We start from the raw sequence: 18,903 nt of genomic DNA, 5'->3' as shown, positions 1-18,903 counted from the left end.
GGGTCCTTCAGCATCACCCCTCCTCAGCTGCCTGCCCCCTTGTGTCCCCCTGCCCTGGCCGTCCCCTGCCGCCCTCGCTGAAGTGCCGCAGGTGGAACTGCGCTGCCAGCTGCTTGGTCATGGCCTTCAGCGCCAGGAAGGCGGCTGCAATCTCGGCGACGAGGAAGGCCAGGAAAAGGCTGTGCACGGCCATCTCCAGCGGCAGGCGGATGGCATGGCTGTCCGTCAGCAGGAAGAGCAGGAGGGGGAGCTGGATCAGGAAGGAGAGGAGGAGGAACCCGGCCAGCTCGGGCACCTGTAGGAGCAGAGCCTGCTGAGATGGGGTGTGGAGGCCGTGGGTGGGGTGGGGGGACCCTCTCTGCCCCAGGAGCTCCCCACATCGCTCTGCTGGCCTCGGCGCCCGGGTGCCAGCGCCGTCCCTGCCTCGCAGAGCTGTGCCTCGATGTGGTCGGATGCTGTTGAGCCCAGGGCTGGAGCATCGCACCCGCAGCACAGGGAAGGAGCTGGGTTCCCTTCATCCCCTGCCTGCAGGTCCTGCCTGCACCCGTGATTCCCTCCCAGGACAGCTCCAGGCAGGACTCCAGAAGGAATGGGCAGTGACGGGCACTCAGGTCCTGAGCAAGGGGACATCCAGCACAGCCACAGCAGGGCCGTCCCTCACTGAGCACAGGGGACCATGGCTGGGGCAGAGAGACAGCACTTACCTTCTCCTGCAGGTTCCCCACGTAGCCCAGGTAGAGGCGGGAGCCCTCAGTCAGTGAGAGGATGAGGAAGACGGTGATCAGCAGGAACTGGTAGTGCCAAGGCAGCAGGTGGTACTGTAACGGGGGCACAGCCTCGTCCCAGCCAGCCCCGTCCCTTGCTCCCCGTGCCCACCTCCCCATGCCCTTTGCCCTGTCCCCTGCGCCTCATGCCCTGTGCCCAGCTCCCAATGCTCCACCAGCTCCCGCCTGTGCTGGTGCCCAGCCCTGCCCACACTGCACTCCCAGTTTGACCTTCCCTGCCTGGAAATTTCAGTGGTTGTTCTCATGATTTCCATTCCTGGCAGCCAGAGGTGAGCCGTCTTGTCTTGTGCTGGACAGGGCATTGCTCATGTGTGTGTGGACCGATTAATTTTGAAGAGGCTCCCCTCTCCCCCTCTCGACGTGGCCCCTGCGTACCCAGGGAGGTTGGGCAGAAGCAGGCTCCCCCCACCACCACCTGCCCCGCGGGATGGTACCTTCAGCTGCAGCATCATCCCCTCAGCCAGGCACCAGACGGGGAAGTAGCAGACGTTGAAGTAGAGCATCATCTGGAGGGGCAGGCTGGCCAGCACCTCGTGGGCTAGGCAGGGCAGGCAGGGGTGGGCAGGGCTGCCCAGAGGGAGGCCCAACGGCCCAAAACCCCCCTCTGCTGCTGAGCCCTGCTGCCCGTACCTGGGTGGTAGGTGTGGGCAGAGCTGCTGTCCCGTGTCTTGTTGTTGATGAAGAGGGAGCCGCTGAAGGCCGCCAAGCCCCGGCGGAGGTTGGGGGGCAGAGGGGTGTGCGCAGCCATGGCCAGCAGCTGAGCCCTGCTCGCCCCGGCCCGGCTCAGCCAAGATTAGCCAGAAGGCAATTAACGGGATGACAGGTCAGGCTAATGCGTGGGGCCACCCAGCCATTGGCTCCCCCCGGGGGGCAGGGCTGCTGAGCTGGGAGAAGGGTGCGGGGAAGGAAAATGCCACCCCCCTGCCCCAGGACACCAAGCCCAAGTGGGAGCCACGAGGATACAGAACATCTCCCCTCCGCAGCAGCTCGCAGGGGTGAGCAGCAGGTTGTCCCCATCACTGTGACGGGGACAGGGCGGTGTCCCCAGGCCGTGCACTCCGCGGGCAGCGCTCTGCTCTGCCACACCCTCTGCCAGCCGGGTTGTGTCAGTGTAATTATTGCCCCAAACTCCCTGACAGCTGAGGGTACCCGGGGAGGGGATGGTGCTCTTCGCCAGAAACGCTTCTTCAAAGCCTCCAGACTCACGGAGCACTTCACCCATCACTGTGAGCTTCCTTGCTGACAGGCTGCCCCCATGGGGGTCCACACAGCTCGGTGTCCCCAAGCCCTATCCAGGCTCAGGGGTCTTGGGGGGGGCAGTGGGAGACGGTGTGGGCAAAAGGGTGGTGGAGCCAGAGGTGAACGGCAGGGAAAGGCAATGGTGCTTTGGGCCCTTCATGGTCAGTCCTACCCAACAGTCATGGGCTCATCTCATGATCTTCAGCCTCCAGCCCATCCCAGAAGGTCCATCAGAGCAGCTGCTGCAAATATTGGGAGACAGTATCGTACATGTGGTCCTTAAGGGCCAGGCACTGGCAAGGGACGTGAGAAACCAAATAAAAAGAGGATTATTCTGCTTGATAAAGCCAAAATTAAGCTGCAGAGCTTATTGCGACATGCTGTCAAAAAAACCCAACAAACCCTACCTTGGGCTGAAAGCATGGTTAGACCAATGCATGACTGGCTGATGGCCATCAAGGCATTCCATGCACAAGAACCCAGTCTCTCAAGGCAGGTCTGTGCTGTGAGCACAGCCCAGGCTGCACATTCTTTCTCCAGCTCTGCTGAGTGGCTGTGACACCACCGAGTGGCCCCAGAGCCTGGCTCAGGGCAGCCATGCCCCTGTCCTTATGTTACTGGTAAAAAAAAACCAAACCTACGCAAAGCGGATTTCACAGAAAAATCTAACCAAGTGTGGAAAAAATAAGATGAGCCTTGCAAGTTCACATCCCTTTGTGGATCCAGCAGGTAGGTAATGGTTCAAGAACAGAACCACATTCATTGCTGCGTGCTGGAGTGTGTGCGTCCCTGACTACTGTCCCCTCTGGTCTCGCTGCCTGGGAAAAACCTTTCAGTGAAACCGGGAGAGACCAGCCAGAGACATGACAGATGACTGGTGATGCTTCTACCCAGCGAAAATCAGAAAATCTGGAAACAAATACACATGAGCTGGACACAAGTGGGAAGCCTCCATAGAAGAGGCACTTGCACCACCTGGCTGACCTACAGAGGTGACCCAAGGCCTTGGAAGGAATCAGAGAGGCAGAGTACTGCTTTAATTCATAGGTGTGAATCAAATTAAAAATATAAATCTTGTTGCTTTGGGCTCAGGGTGAAACACTGACTGCTGGGGAAGAAACCTCCCCCAGGACAGAGCACTGCAGGCTCTCCAAGGTGGGGCTTCACACCCAAGCTCTGCTGGGCTGATGGACACAGGGCTGTGGGCTGGCCAGGTCCACTCCTGAGCTGGAGATAAGGCCCTTCTTCCAGCACAGGGCAGAAAACGTGGCAACAGAGCACCAACATGGAAAGCCGAGATGAGAAATGCAGACTTGTCACGAGGCGGCAGGAGGAATGAGTGATGAAGGCCGGAGGACAGCCAGAAATACTCCTCTGGCTCCTTTTCCTTGAGTGACATCTCAGCAGCAACACTAATCCTGTGATGATCATTAAGGGGCAAGCGCCATCCCAAGGCTGGCTGGAAGGATGGCCACCCAGCCCTGGGGCTGCAGTCCAGCTGTCGCACCTCTCCAGGGAGCCCCGCTCCGCACCCCTGGGACTGACCGAGAGCTGCCAGCGCCCAAGCCCAACCTGAACCCCGAGAGGTGGGGAGCAGCTCTCCAGCCCCTTGTGTGCTCCAGGCCAGGGAGACGCTGTGGGTGCTGGGATGGGGACTCCAGAGCCCTCGGCTTGGGCAGGGACCCCCCTCTGCTGCAGGGGCTGGGCAGGGCGACAAGCCTGGAGAAGGGAGAATGTGAAACACCAACACAGGCTGTACAGAGACCACCTGGTGTGACCCAATCTCCCTGGCCCCCCCCCAGGTGCTCCCCGGCACGGGTGGGCACGGGAAGAGCCACGGCAAGCGCCGCAGCTATGCAAAGCGGGAGCGGGTGTCAGGCTCCGCAGTGATGCGCATCGGAGCTCTGCCGGGAGCAAAGAGGGTTTGGGAAGGGGCAACATGCTTGGAAGCACAGGGAGCAGCAAAAGGCACTCGCACTGGTTACGGGGTGAGAGACGTGCTGGGGGCCGACCCGCCTGGGGACCCCCCCAGCCCATCAGTGGCATCCGCAGCTGTGCGGTACCCGTGCCAGCTGCCAGTGCCAAACCCCACTCTCTCTGGGGGAGGCTTTTCCAGCGCCCCATGGGAATTCCAAGAGCAGAGCCCTAGCCGAGCAGACACCGGGGCAGAGGAGCCGTCGGCAGTCTGCTGGGAAGGTAAGTGAGCAGTGACGGGCGCCGGGTTCATCCAAGTCTCGAAGGGAAATGACTCAGCTGCGGTGCTCCTGCTGCTCTGGGGAGCTCCCATATCCCACGGCAAGTGCAGCATCAGGAGGGCGCAGCTGCCAGCAGCGTTAGGAGCCTTTCCCAGTTAGCCAGGACATATCTCCGGTTCTAAAAAAAAGAGAAAAAACCAGAAGAGCTGTGAGATGTTTCCCAGCGTGCATAAGCAAATGTGCTCGATGTGCCTGGGCACTGCCTTCAGCACTAGTCCAGTCATCGGTCCCTGTCCCAGACCTGTGTTGCTCTGCGCAGAGGCACAGGCAGCCCAAGCAGGATGGCAGCACCCCTCCCTCCACCCTCACTCACGTGTCAGTAAAACTGGGCAAAAACTCACGTGCAGATCCTCAATTCTGTGTAAAACTGAAGTTAAATGGCATTTTTTTAACTTAAAATAAGCCCATCTGACATTCAACTGAATATTCATGGGAAGCCACCAAACGGCAAGTGTCTCCCCAGCTGAGCAGGGTCCCAGCCAAAAGGCAACGGCCCACTCCCAGCAGATCTGTGCACCAGCACCCTGCAAAGGGGATGTAGCAGCCATGCCCACCCACCCCTGGCACGTCTTCTGCCACCCCCAGCCCCACCACCCCACACAGCGGCATCGGGGGGCTACAAAACAAGCACGCAGCCATAACCAGTGTCCCCACACGGGAATCAGGGACATGGCCCAAGCAGGAGGCTGGCTGTCCCTCCTGCCAGCCCTTCATGCCCAGTGCACCCAGGACCCCAAACCAAACGTACTTGCCATGACGGACAAACAGCCTAAAAGGTGCGAAAGCAGCGGGAGACAGAGAGAGAAAAGACATTCAGGTTTAGGTGGTCTGGCTTCCTCCAGGCTTACCGAGCCCCATCACAGGGGCCAGCAGCTCCCCCCGCCGCAGGGCTGCCCATGAGATGCCACCTCCCTCCCAGCTGCAAACTAGGCAGCCAGCAACCGTTCCCCGATGTACTGGAGATGATGGGCACAACCCTGCCCTGGTCACCAGTGGCTGGTGGGCCCTCGACGTGCTCCCCGTCCCAGGGCTGCCTGGGGTGTCTGAGCTGGCTCAGGGCTGCCCAGGGGCTGGGAGTGCTCCTGTCCCTGAGCTTTTGAAAAAGTCTGCTTTTATTCCAGATCTGGAAACACCCCAGGGACAGGGACCTACTTTCCCTCCTCAACTCTGATTCCCACTCTTAAGGCTCCTTCCTGGCTGTTACCACCTCCCTAATGTTTGCCTTCCAGCACCAGCATGTTCTGCACCCCCCCTCTGCATGCAGGGGTATGCTCTTCCCAGTGCAAAGTCTTAAAAACAAAGTGAAAGGAGAAAATTGCAGTTTGCCTATGAGCTCTTCCCCATGAACCGGAGACTGAGACACCGTGGGTTGGTGTCACGGCACCATGAGCCCTCTGGGCTTTGCTCCTGCAGAAGGCTGGGCACAGGTTGCACACCCAGCCCCTCTCTGCGGGTCGCCTCGACTGACTGGGTGCTCAGGGGCACCCATCAGGCAGTGCTGCCTTGGTGATACGCCAGCACCCAGTGGCAGTGAGCACCCCTGTCCCATCGAGCCTGTGCAAGGATTTGGATCCTGGTGTTCAGGACAAACCCGCTGTGTGGGGGGTGCCAGACCCGGAGGCGGTTGGGAGGCGACACTGGGGGTACAGAGTGAGCGGGGCAGCAAGGGAAATGCAAGAAGTATGTGGAGTGGAGAGCTGCAGGGAAGAGCTGCCCAGTGCCCGTCAGGGTCCTGCCCTGGGGTGCTCAGCCCTGCCCTGCACCCCATGGATTTGCTCTGCCCCTGCCCTAGCACCGCCGGTTCCCACAGCACGGCTACTTACTCCACATCGCGCTTTCGGATGGTCCGGCCAGCAGCCAGGACCTCAGCCACCTTGGACACGATAGGGTCGTAGTTCATGCTGGCCACAGCCACCACCTCGTCGCTCCTAGGGCCAGGCAGAGCAGAGCAGTTAGGGCAGCCCCAGGTGGCCATGGCTCCATCACCCAAAAACCAGCATGCTGGAGAGAAGCAGGAAGCAAGGAGAAACACCCACTCCAGGTTCAGGACCCGTCCCAAGGCGTGAGCACCATGGGGACTGTGCCAGTGGTGTGGGACAAGGGACAGGAGAGGGCTCGGAGCTGGCACTGCAGGCTGGCCCCGCTGTGGTCTCACCGATGCTCAGGGGATGGAGAAGCTCTGGGCACCCCGGCATCCGTGGAAAAACACCCGCAAATGGTGCATAAAAACCTGGACATCGCCAAGGATGCCCAGTGGCTGCTGCCACCTGGGCAGGCGATCCCTGCGCTGCTGCCATGAACGGAGAGGAGAGTGGTCAGGATCTCCCTGCAGGACACTCGGCTGTGCTGCTCCACATCCCCTTCCTGATCTACACCTCCCAGTAGGCAGGGTGCTGTCAGGCATGCTCCTCCCAAAGCACCGGAACAGCCAGGGTGTCCACTGACAGAGTCTCAACAGCCCCAGTGACGAAACCCCTGCGTCTATGGGCTGTCCAGCAGCAGGTCCCAGTCTGCCTGACCATCACCCACCAGGGTGCCAATGCTGGTGGCACAATGCGACCTCAAAGGCTGAATGGGAAACAAATGAAGCGGAAGGAAAGAGGATGTAAAAACGATGGAGGAGCTTTGGCTAAATGCCATAAGGCAAACAAGAAGGGCTCTTCTGCTTTGAGGTTGGCAGAGGTCAACACCTTCAAAGACTGAACCCAGGAGATGACTCACATATAGATAACTGAATAGACAAACAATATAAAGATCAGAGAAGGTGCACAGGTAAGATATTAAACACTGGTGATATTGTTGAGTAAGTTGAAGAGTAGAAGCACCCAACAAATCAAGATCTGCTCTTCAGTCTGCTGCCAAAGAGCTCCATGACCAACAGAGCAAAGAGCAGCCAGGGGCGGGTGGGAACATGTGCCGGATTCCTGGGAGGAGAAGCCATGTTTCAAAGGACACTTCATATCTGTGGAGCCATGGGAGCTGAAGTCATCTCTCATAGCTGTCCCACAAAGCCACAGGGTAGCTCCATCACAGAAGACTATGTTTCAAAAGGCTCTGATTCCTAAATACGCTCACTACAAATACGGGAGAGCAAGTCAGAAGCAGAGCAGTGGTGTGGCTTCCCCGTCATCCCATGGGTGAGCATGGGTGTGCAGAGCAGACCAGGAGCCCAGAACCTTCTCTGGAGCCACTGGAGCTTGTCCACAGCTTAGCTGGTCCACACCAGCTAGACCCAGAGATGGACCAACACCAGCCAGGCTCCAGCACAGGGTGCTGCTCCACGGGAACGGTTGCAGGAGGGGGGGATTTGCTGCATTGCCAGGAGCTCTAGAACAAGACTTGGATGCCATTGGAAATCCCATCTCAAGCATCCTTAGCTCACCGCAGAGATGTGTACCTGCAGCAGAGGGGACTTCTGATAGCCCATGGCTCTTCCATCCAGCAGACAAGGTGACAGTAACAGACAGACGTTGATGAGCAATACATTCACACCGGAGAACAGGCATCTGTGGCAGGCAGTGAGGGTAATTAACCACCCAAGATTACAAAGCACGTGTGTGTTCAGCTGAACTGCCTGCTGGGCTGTCACATTTAAGGGCTGCTGCTGTGCTTTAGAAGAGCTCTTCGCTTTCTGAGCCTGCATCTTCCCTGCTGTGATGCTTGATGGCCTGCCTGATGTAAACAAGGTCCTCCACTCTCTTCAGGACAGGACCCCATTCCCCAGGGATATAACTCCAATTATATGTGTTTTCTTTACAGAAGACAGCCAGTCTCCTTCCAAGACACTTGCATCAGTACCTGGTGGCACTGCAGTAGAGTTTCCCTCTTCTCCTGTTGCCCCAAGTTCAGAAACACAAACTGCCAACGAGAACCCCGTCCCACCATGAACCAGAGCCTGGGTAGACCCTACAGATGGTGGTTTCCATCAGACAGGGCCTTGGACTTGGCTGCTTCACCATTGCTTGATGCCTCTGGTGCTCAGCACACAATGGGGGCTGAGGCTTCAGGACGCCTGGGAGGCTCTACACCACCTTCACACCACACCACACAGTCTTGAAGCTTCAGTGGTTTCCTCTAAGTTTGCTTTCCTGAGCGCAGCCAGCTCCAAGTTGGGAAACTCAAAGTGGTTGGAGTGACCTGTCCAACAAAACCAGGGGGAGATGTGCTGTTCTGAGGGAATGAATAACCAAGGCGTGCAAGGGAAAGGAAAGGAAAGGAAGGCGCAATGCCACCAGCTGCCCACCAACTCAGCCTCAAGCCCAGCCAGTGCCTGACATGACCAGCCAGGAAGGTGGATGCAGCCCAAACATTTCTGTCAGCAAGACATGGGGTAGCCGATCCTTTTGTGAAATAGCTCGTGGAGTGCTGGTGAGCTGGAGCATCCGACATCAGCAGCAGCTGATGGGGAAACGAGAGAAATCCCGCTTTTTCCAAGGGTCTTCAGAGGCAACCAAAGTGCCCTTCCTGAACCTGGGGTCTGGAGCAATCGGAGGTCTTGGCATAAAGGCTGAGGGAAGATGGAGTACTGTGGATGAGCAGTGTCTACTGGTTTTCCCTTCCTCTGCGGGATTCAACGCAACAGAAGTGGTGAACCGTGAAGAAAACCACAGCAACTCCTGGGATCTCCCAAGATCTCCAAGGTAGGGGTGGGATAACATCATCGCTCTGCTCTGGCTGAGGTGCTGCAGTGAACACAGCGTCCATGGGGACATCCGCAGAGCACCGTCCCACACACCTCCTGGCACAGGGCCTCTCGCTGACCCCTCCACAGCTCACACAGCTCTGAATGGGGATAAGTAAACAGCTTTCTTCTCCAGACTGGGGAAAAAAGAGTGTTATACTGAAAGTCAATGCTGAGGACAGGCTCCGGGAGTGGGAACAACCAGCGGTTCATGCAACAACCGAGACAGCACACATCAGGAGGAGGAGTCCAAACCATCGGGTGGGCACAGTAGAAGGAAGCAGGAGGGGGATGGTCAATTTGGGACAGTGTCCTCAGTCCAAAAGCATTAGCACCAACCAGAAGAACTATCACCAAATGAGAAAAAGAGGAAGAAAGGCTCCCGGTGGCCTCTCACAGAAGCAGAGATGGCAACTTGACCACAGCTGAGCAAAGCAGCAGGAGATGCACTGGCCAGCCCCCCGTCAGCCAGTGCTCCCCCAGTACCTCTGGCTCCCAGCGCAGCGTGCCCTCCTGGTACCCAAAAGCCACCTCCGGGAACCCCTCCTGGGTGGCAGAACAGCACAGCACTTAGCGCGGAGCCCTGTTGCCCACCCAACGGGGAGCTGCTGCCCGCCGAGCCCGGCCATCCTGCGTGCCGGCAGGTCCACCCAGGCAGCCCTTACCCCCTGACAGCCGCCGGCGGCACGCTGAGCGCCACACAGAGCAAGGATTCTGCGGCTTGCTCAGGGCTTTCCTTTTGAACAGGCTCTACAGATGTTTAATTAAAGCAATCTGACATTTCCTTTCTAATTAGGGTTGGGATAAATAGCTACATGCTCTGGTATGGAAAGGAGGAATGGAGGTTTCATTATATGCTGGGAAGAAGCATGTGCCAGTGGGGCTCGTGGATGCCTGGCCCCATAACGCTGCATTTGCTGCAGGCAGGGGACGGCCAGCGAGGCCAGGGGACCCGAGACGGGCAAGCCAAGGGCTGCAGAGTGGCTTCACAGAAGCAAAAGTACTCACAGCTCTGCAAACCGCTGCAGCAAAAGTGCCGAAAACAGATTTTTTATCTTCCCCTGGCTCACGCTCACTGATCAAACTGCGTATTTTAAAGTGCTGCTTTGGCAGTTCTGTCACTTAAATGTGCTTCAAAACACCAAGAGGGTGGGGAGTGACAGCCCCAGGGCTGTGGCTGTAGAAGGGGAACGTCCCCTTGCTGCAGCTCTCCCCAGCACAGGCAGTGCCTTGGCACAAACCCACCCTTTCAGGTAATTTTGGCCAAGGTGCCAGCGAGCTCAGAGGTGTGCCCATGCGCAAAGGGCCCCCGGGTGCCGGCGGACGCTGGAGCCCCACCGCCTGCAGCAGGGTTTTATCCGAGGTGCGCAGGCACCAGGAGAAGGAGGGTGAGTGCCAGGGACCTGCCTGGCTTGTGCCACGGCATGATGAAGTGAGCCCTGTCCCTCTGCACGCCCCATGGACACGTCCCAGAGCCAGGCTCCATCCGGGAGCGATGGGGGCAAGCGGCCACCCTCAAGGAGGGGGATGCGGAGGGGAGGCCATGAGGGACGTTGGGCAGCGAGCCCTGGTGAGACGATCTCTGCAGAGCAGCAGCTGGCTCCTGCCCAGAGCTTCCTCCTGACCCATGTCGGAACGCTGCTGCCAAGTGGTTTGGTTGCTGAGCTGGGCAGACCTTTGCTTCCCTGCCATCACTCTCCCCATCCTTAACATTAGAATGCATCTGATGAAATCCCCTCCGTCTTCAGGCCTGAGGAGGCTCCATGGCCATTGTGTTCCGATTGGGGTGGGACAAAGGCAACAAAATCATAAAGAGCAGCAAATATTTTGGGGATAAATTCATGGTGTGCGGTCTCGCCAGTCTAAACAGCCAGCGTGGCTCAAGAACAGCAGAGGCGACTCATCCCGGCTGTCAGCACATCTCAGGAAAATATTCCCAGATAGGCTCCCAGCCTGGGGGAGAGCTGGCTTTCACTACAGGTGTAGCGAAAGCTCCTGAACTCTTGCTAACCTTCACAGCTTGTTAATAGAAGAGTTTTTTGAGCTTAATTTGGCAAACCAGTAGCAGAAATGGTGATGCCTGAGCTCCCAGTCCAGCCCTGGTCGCAAATCATTAACCCAGTGATGAGATGGGAAGGAAATCTTTGATGGGAATTGCCAGCAACAAATTAACAGAAGCCATTATCTGCTCTTGAATATTATGTGAACAGACAAAGTGCTTACATCTGGCAGAGACATTAGGTCCAAAGACCAGTTTAACTTGCTTTACGCTTAGCATGCCATTTTTCTAGGGCCTTTTATTAATGTCCTGCAAACTCAGTGTCCAGAGAGGAACCAAACCAACTGAAAGAAGCTCTGGCAAAAATATTTTCCAGCCTAGCAGAAGAAGCTTAGACAAATGCCTATGAGGGAACGTGGAGGAAAGAAACACTTACTTGGTGTAAAATGCCACAAACTTCAGTTCGTCTAAATCTCCCTGAATGACAACATCATCAAATCCTTCCCCATGGCCTGGAAGGCAGAGAAGAAGTGGGTTCAGCAAAAATTCCCCTGCATCCAGCTCTAGCCCCTAAGACAGAGTGTTTCAATCCAGAGCGACACGAAGGGCGTCCTGCAGTCACCAGCACCAGCAGATGAGGGTACCAAAGAGCATCCCTTCTTGCAAGTTCAGCGAGACTGTCTCTGTTCACGCTGGACCATCCCTCATGACCACAGCCATCCCTCTGGCGCTGCACCCCACGGCCAGGAGGTTTCAGAGGAGATACTAAAGCCCTCAGGAGCCAGGAAGGGAAGCAGACCCAAGGCAGAGGTTGGCACAGCGGTTCCGCAGCCAGGGAGGTGCCTGTGGCTTCTCTATCCCAGGACACCTCCACCAGCACAAACTTTACAGCAGCCCTGGGGAGCCCCTTACCCGCATATCGGATGCTCTTCCCGAACATAGCAGTCCACAAATACGGGACTGTGCTGATCTCCGTGCCGTGGGCCAGCATGTTGAGCGCGGCTATACGGCCTGGAAGAGAGAAGCAGCAGAATAAGTGAGGAAGCTCCGTGCTGGGGCAAGCATTGAGGTCTGCCCTTAGGTCACAGCACAGCATTGACATCTCTAGTACAGGGAAACCAAGAGGTTCTGCTTAGGCTAAAAACCCCCCATACAGCAACAAATACCAACAGGGAAATGCATCACGTTGTCCGAGGCTGGGCTCGGGCTCCTCCCCGGCAGTGCAGCTCCTACTGGCTCGTCACCTCCACTGGCACCGGAGCACACCTCCATGATGTTCAACCCAACTTCTGCAACAGCGGCAGGGCCGAGAGCTCGCTGAACTCCCACCGCAAACGGGGATGGGATGGACAAACCCCCTGAGGGCGTGGAGACTGTCAGGGTACGCTCCCTGCCACAGAGGCACGTCTGCACCAGCATTAAAGGGGGCTGTGTCCAAGGGCTAAATTTGGAGGGGTGGTTCCAAAAGCGCTCCCCCAGGGCACCCACCCAGAGGTCAACCTCCCCATGGGGTTGTGGCCTTGGAAAGCTTGAGGGCAGCTGATCGCTCCAAGGTTTCCAGGATTGTTGGTGCGAAGGGGAGAAAGGTCTCAGCTCTGCAGCATGGGCAGCCCAGCTGGGGACGTGAGCCCAAGCCAACATGAGGGCGTGAGCTCCTAAGTTTCCCAGGGCAAGGAGAAGACCAGGCTTTTGCAGCGACTGCAGATGCCAGGGAGCACACGGCATACGGGGAACCCTGTCCCTGGGCACCTCTGTGTTTGTCACGAGGCATCGTTAGGCAATGCACGTCAAGGCCGCTGAATGAAAGCACATCAGACCGGATAAAATAGACATGTTTCAAATTGTTTCGTACAACCACCCAGTTTCCCTGTTGGCAGTTGCCTCATTCTCTCGCTAGAGGGCCTGGAAATTTCCCGGGGATCTGGAAAAGGCTCTTTTCCATAAGCAATCTGCTGTTGCAAAGCAAAGGGACTGAAAAGCACTTACCATGCATATGGGCCATCTGCCAGTGAGGGACGTTCACCTTCTTATTATTCCTCAAGGCCAGCGGGAATGTGACAGCGTCACCAGCTGCAAAGACTCCGGGGATGTTGGTTTGCATCATCTGCAGGGGGGAAGCAGAAGTGTGCGTTGGTGGGGTTTGCACCCCGCACGAACAGAAACAGGGAACTGCTCTAGAGCTGCCACGGTCCCCAGGAACACACGGACAACCTCTGCTTGGCTGTGGGCCCCTCGGGTGAGATGTGACTTAGCGTTCTTCGCTTTCAAAGCAGACCATGCAGGCAGAGACTTACAGCATCCCTCTGCCAGTGGGCTACCCAGTGAAAAGAGACATGGCCTTGTGTCCTGGAGCCCCTCTTAGAAGAGGGGTTTGCAAATAGAGCCTGGTTTATTGCACACGTGAGCGACAAGCACAGGGGTGGGTGGCAATGAGCCCCAGCCCCCCCAACACACTCCTTGCTCACAGCACACACCACCCATCAGCACCAACCCTGCTCCCATCGGAGCCACTGGTGGTGAGGAGGAAAGATGAGATCCTTCGGGATCCTTGAAAAGGTGGCTCTTTCTCCACTTCTTTCCCCCCCAAAACATCCACACCATTCCAGGGCAGCTCAGAACCGGACCCAAGCCACAGCATCCAGGCCTGGGATTTGTAAACCACTCGCTTGCAGGGGGGACCCAAGTGCTCCAGTGTGATGCTCCCAGCATCTCGGCGGGTGGAAGTCCCCTGCGACTGCAGTCTGGAGCCCCAGGGAAGCTCATCTCCGAGGACAGCAGCCTCACCCCCCCCCCGGCATGGGCTGCCCCACAGGCTCCTCACCTTGTTGACCACGAGGAAGCCTTTGGAGTCGATGTTGATGCCACTCTGCTTGAGAAAGCCTGTCGCTGGGACTGCACCTGTGGGAGAAGGCAAGGGCTGCTGTCGCAGTAGCCGGGCGTCCCCGCAGCCCTGCGGGACTGACGCCAAGGCCAGCAGATCTCCCCCCGGCCTGGACAACCCGTCTTGTCCAAGAGAACGCAGCGGGCTGCTCCAGGAGTGGGGGGCAGCGCCAGGCACCTCACAGAGCCCCCCACTACTCCCACTACATCACACTCCACTACTGCTCTCCAAGCTGCCACTGCACCACTGTAATCTGTCCACCACCTCTTCCTAGTACTTGAAGGTAATTTTCAACCCACTTCTTTTTTATAGATATTTTGAAAAAAAATATGTTTAAAAGGGCGTCCTCAGGTTTCCAGACAGGACTCCTCTGCCTCCCCCACAATCTGCACCTTTTCTTGAGCTTTCTTTTCCTCCTTTGATCTTTTTTTAACTCTAGCCTTCACAAGTCGGAGTAGTCCATAAAACAACAAAAGCAGACTTAAACTAATTCTGTGATTCTTCCAGTGCTCGACAATTTGAAAAGTTACAGAGTGAGAAAGGGACTTTTTTTTTTTCTCCCAAATGTAAAGGAGAAAAATATCCTCTTCTGTGGCAGTGTCAGCAATAAAAAAAAAAAAAAACAGTGGGAAAAAATTCAGTTTGGGGATGCTTTAAAAAAGTGAAAGGAGCTTTTTTCTGGAAAAACCAAAACCATTACTATCTTCCAAGTATGCTTTCAGGTTTGGGGTGGAGGCTCTAGAAAGGCGTTTTTCAGCTTTGCTATGCAGACTCGTGCAGCAGCCGAGGGGGGCTGGCACATCACCACCAGCACCCCCAGCTACCCAGGGACCTGTCACTGCCACGTGCCCTCCAGCTTCTCCTCTGCTGAGCAAAGCCCCGCCGGCCAGCGGGGCTCTGCACCCGCAGCGACGGCCCCTTACCAACACCGACGACACACACGTCAGCACGCAGGACCTTCCCGCTCTTCAGCACAACCTCCTTCAGCTGCATGAGACACAGAAGGACACCACGGTTATTTTAGGGATGACCCCCCCTGCCCTGCAGCAGCAGCAAGCCAAGCTTCATTTTTGACGTGCAAGCTGACCATAACTCCTTGTAACGGCAGTAGGAGGAGGGTGGGAGCGATGAAACCACCCCACACCCCGCGCGGGAGCACATTTGCTCCTGGGGGCTAAATCCAGGAACATGAATTTCAGGGGCTAGGGAGGAGTAGAGGGCAAAACCCCAGCAGTGAAGGGAACAGCAGCCTGGGGGGGATGCTGCACCAGCGCCCCGGGGAGACCCTGCCCACCCCTACCTTGCCCTCCTGCTCCCGCAGCTCCGACACCTCTGTCTGCATGTAGAACTTGACCCTGTTGCTCTCGAACATCTGGAGGGGGCACATGGGACAGAGCAGGGGACATCAGGACCCCAAACCACGCCTGCTCCTGGTGTCTCTGTGCCCCCTGCACTGCCCTGCCCACCCCATGGGCTTGCCTCGCCCCACACTGCAAAGGGGGTTGGCACCACCTCCGTCCCCAGCACGTGTCCAGAAGAAGGTGCTGTACAGTACATGGACCATGAGAGGGAAGCCACGGCCCGTTCTTTCTTTCTATGACCGCTGCCATTGCAGCTTGATCAATAAACACCAAATAACGAATTCATTAGCGCAATAAGTGAAACAAGCAGAACCCGTTGTCACCAAAACCACCCCCCCGGATGGGAAAGCGAGGTCACCTTCATGACAGCGCGGCCAACCCTCTCCCCAAAGAACTTCTTGAAGGGGACTTCCTCCAGCTCCACCAGGGACACCGAGTGGGCCCTCTCGGCAAGGTAGGCGGCCACCTCCATCCCTGGGGAACACAAGCAGGTCCGAGCGGCCGTGGGAACCCCCCCGGCGCTGCCCTGTGTCCCCGGCGCTGGCCGCAGTGGAGGAGCAGCCTTGCCCATACCTGGCTGGGGGGGTTGGAGCTGCCCTACTGGGAGATCTGGGGTGCCACCAGACCTCATGGTCTTACTAATAACCATCTATGCTTAAGGCTTGCAGGACCCACAATAATTTTGTCAGAACCACATCACACAAAAAGAACCATCAAAGAAGCTATAAAATTTTTCCTCTGTATTTTAAAAATTCACCACCCCGCTAAAAAGTAAAAAAATAAACCCACAAGCTTTCACCTACCAACAAGACTCTCCCAACCGAAACCAAATCTGGACACACCAGATTTGAAACCGCCCTAGCACCAGCACTGGACTTGCCATATGGTTTTCAGACTGGGACAGCAGCATCAGTGTCCATGCAAGCCGAATGACCCAGCCTCTTCAGTAAAATCATTTCTTCAGCAAGGAGACACCCTTACCACCCACCTGGAGCGGGAGGTTGGACTACCCCAAGGTCCAGTTTGAGGGGAAATTACCTCTAACTGAGCAGTGACAAACTTGGCGAGGGACTGGGACTGTCTGCAGGAAGACGGGGACAGCCAAGACATGGGCACCCACAGAGCAAGTGCTCACCCAGGAAGGATGCTCCCACGATAACCACGTTCTTGCTCGTGGCCAGCTTCACGACACGGTTGGCATCTTCGGGTGTCCGGATGTTGAAAACGTTTTCCACCTCCTTGCCTTTGCAGCTGAGAGCTTTGGGCCTGAAAAACACACATTGAGGGTGATACAGGTGCTTTTCTTGACCCCGTGGTGGCAATCGGGACTGCAGACCCCTTTTCTGGGGCTCCAGCAGCGTCTCCACCTTTCCCTTTTTCACCTTTTTCTGGCGACACAACACAGAAAAATCCAAGTGCTGGTGGACAACAGCCAGAGCACAACCGCGGGCACCGGCACAGCAGGGGCTGCTCAGCGGCCACCTCTGACCCCATCTGTGGATGGTGCCCCCATAGGGCTGGGGGGAGCTCCCTTCCAGGGCAGTGCAGCCCAGCGCAGGACGGGCACTGCTTTGCAAGCTTGGGCTTAACTGCTGGCATGCTGTAAAATTTTCAGAAGCTTAATGGGGCACAGAAAACTCACCCTGGCCTCCGGCAGACGCTTTGGAGCCAGGTACTGAAAGTTTCATAAGCCTCTGCAGATGCAAGTTCCACCATCCATTCCTAGGGCCACGCTGATGACGCTGTAGCCGTTTAATCGTGTCCGCCCCGTGCGCTTACTTGGAGCCTATATATTTTTAAATATCTAGCCCCTGCATATCCGACTCACATCTGGAAATGGATCCTAAATAATTTAGGTACCTCAAAAATATTTACCCAGTGTACCTGGAGCTTGTGCATAAGGATATTGAAATTATTGCCAAAGGCTTAATCCTCTTTTGAACCTAATCAGGTGGCTGGTGCAGATGGCATTTGGGCTGATGCCGCACACCCCAGCACCTGCCGTTAGCCCTCGGTGGGGCTGTTGCTGGTACCGGTGGCACCTCGGGTTGCAGAGGGAGTCCCTGTTCTACGGCATCCCTTCCCCAGATGATAAATTTTGCAGGGGCTGCATTTCTTCTACTTCATTTTGTGCCTTGGTGTCAGGAGCACGAGGAAAAGGAGCCAGGATGCCTCATTTTTATCTTAAAGTGCCAATTTTGACAAATCCCTTATTGCAAACAAACTGACGCACTGCCTCCAGGGTGCTAGGGATGACACCGGGCTCAGACGATGCTCTGCACCCCAGCAGCAGCTGTGCAGAGCGGGACAGGCACATTGCTGCTGCCTTTCCCTGGGGCTGGACCAGGCTTCAGTCTTGAAAACTTCCCTCCTGGGGGCAAGCCTCGCTAAGGGCTCTGTTAGGCTGAGGCAACAGCAACTCCTAATTAAGGCCGGCACAGAGAAGCATTACGCTTTCATTGTCTAGAAAGTTCTTAAAGGTCAGCAGGAAATGAGAGATGGAAATTCAGATAGATGAATTATCTGATTGTCAGGGTTGAGTGTCATTCAGGGGTGAAAAGAAGAGAAACGTGGCAAAAGTCACCTCTAAAAACCAACGCAGGATACTTCCACTTTGGAGGCTTTTGTTAAAGAGAACAAGTTCTGGGCATTAATTTTAATATTCCAAGATGATGAACTCAGTGGGAATTTTCCGAGTCTCTCCTATATGCTTTTGGGCCGGCCCCCAGGGAACAAATCCCTCCACCTTGTCAAATCTCAGTTTTCTATCAGTTTCTTTAACATCAAAAAACTCAGGCACCCCGGCTGCTTTGGTGGGTAGGTTTTTTAACACCCTTTTGACCTTGACACTGACCATGAAACATCCCAGGTGGCAAATCCCGCAGGCCACATGTCTGGTGGTTACCTGCTTTCTGGGTGACGTGGGTGACACAGAGGCTTTTCAGCTTTGGCTGAGCAAATATACCCAGCACAGCTTTATAGAGGTAGATGTAGACATAGATATAGATAATATAGATATAGATAGATAGTTATAGATACACACACATGTATCCAGTAGGTGCTCCTTGCCTTTTCTGAAAACACTCTTGCAAACAAATTCAGTCCAAATTCAACCACCACATTTAACCCCTGATCCCCAGGCACAAGCTCCTCACACTGTCAGATAAAACAGTTTCTCTTGCCCTTTAAAATGCTTGTTTGTTCACAGCTTACGTGTTTCCAGTCGCTATCAGCAGCTTGTTGTATTCCATCTTAAATCCATCCTTGAACACAGCTACCTTGTTCTTGATATCCACAGCCACAACCTGAAATCATTCCTAAATAATGTTAAGGGATGAAACCCCAGATGTTCACTGAGCTCCCAGCCCAGCCAGCTTCTCTGGTAGGTTTTAGTCCCCTGCGTCCCTGTCCACAGCTTAGCCAACCCACACTTTAAATATTCCCAGTTGCCTTTTCACAAATCCTTGAAGATCTCCCAGTATAAACAAAATAATGGGGAGAAATGTTTAAGCCATCACTGCCCACACCGCTTGCAGGCTGATTATCCTAACCAGAGGCCAGTTGGTCACCCCAGGTCCATGTGAGGATGCTCACAAATGGCAGGTGAGAAATGATGGTCACCCCGGAGCTTGCACAGGGTGTCCTTCCTGCCCCGGGAGCAATGGCATTAACCGTGGTTCTGAACAACTGCAGGCAGCTCTG

The 18,903-nt window shown here is 55.9% G+C and overlaps 2 protein-coding genes across 4 annotated transcripts in view; both read right to left on the bottom strand.

Annotated features, from left to right (window-relative positions):
- Window positions 1-13: 13 nt before the first annotated feature.
- Window positions 14-1,533, bottom strand: LOC147414266 (transmembrane protein 17B-like). The gene is made up of 4 exons (XM_086474408.1): window positions 1,416-1,533; window positions 1,220-1,323; window positions 705-818; window positions 14-295 (listed from the first exon to the last, which is right to left on the bottom strand). Exons 1-4 carry the CDS (start codon window positions 1,531-1,533, stop codon window positions 14-16), a joined length of 618 nt encoding a protein of 205 aa, XP_086330534.1.
- A 2,824-nt stretch (window positions 1,534-4,357) lies between these two features.
- Window positions 4,358-18,903, bottom strand: part of AIFM3 (AIF family member 3) — a 34,161-nt gene continuing 19,615 nt past the window's right edge. For 2 of the 3 annotated variants that reach the window (XM_009958592.1, XM_009958593.1), the window contains exons 9-19: window positions 18,415-18,506; window positions 16,337-16,467; window positions 15,560-15,675; window positions 15,141-15,212; window positions 14,764-14,827; window positions 13,781-13,857; window positions 12,946-13,063; window positions 11,872-11,970; window positions 11,396-11,471; window positions 6,103-6,207; window positions 4,358-4,397 (exon numbers count right to left, since the gene is read on the bottom strand). In XM_009958592.1, coding sequence (XP_009956894.1) covers window positions 4,358-4,397; window positions 6,103-6,207; window positions 11,396-11,471; window positions 11,872-11,970; window positions 12,946-13,063; window positions 13,781-13,857; window positions 14,764-14,827; window positions 15,141-15,212; window positions 15,560-15,675; window positions 16,337-16,467; window positions 18,415-18,506 — 990 coding nt within the window. Of the gene's footprint in view, window positions 4,398-5,027; window positions 5,049-6,102; window positions 6,208-11,395; window positions 11,472-11,871; window positions 11,971-12,945; window positions 13,064-13,780; window positions 13,858-14,763; window positions 14,828-15,140; window positions 15,213-15,559; window positions 15,676-16,336; window positions 16,468-18,414; window positions 18,507-18,903 lie in introns of all 3 variants that reach the window. The other variant, XM_009958591.1, reaches the window with a different exon arrangement.

Source organism: Leptosomus discolor, chromosome 16 (assembly GCF_034619465.1).
Source record: "Leptosomus discolor isolate bLepDis1 chromosome 16, bLepDis1.hap2, whole genome shotgun sequence".
In the NCBI taxonomy this organism is placed as follows: domain Eukaryota; kingdom Metazoa; phylum Chordata; class Aves; order Leptosomiformes; family Leptosomidae; genus Leptosomus; species Leptosomus discolor.
Note: the sequence above shows the minus strand (reverse complement) of the source record. Positions and strands in the feature narration are given on the sequence as shown.

Coding starts and splice junctions, on each gene's coding strand:
- LOC147414266 (XM_086474408.1), bottom strand. CDS start 1,533: ATGGCTGCGCACACCCCTCTGCCCCCCAACCTCCGCCGGGGCTTGGCG. Junction 1,324..1,415: donor TGCCCACACCTACCACCCAG/GTACGGGCAGCA, acceptor TGCCCTGCCTAG/CCCACGAGGTGCTGGCCAGC. Junction 819..1,219: donor GGATGATGCTGCAGCTGAAG/GTACCATCCCGC, acceptor CCCCCGTTACAG/TACCACCTGCTGCCTTGGCA.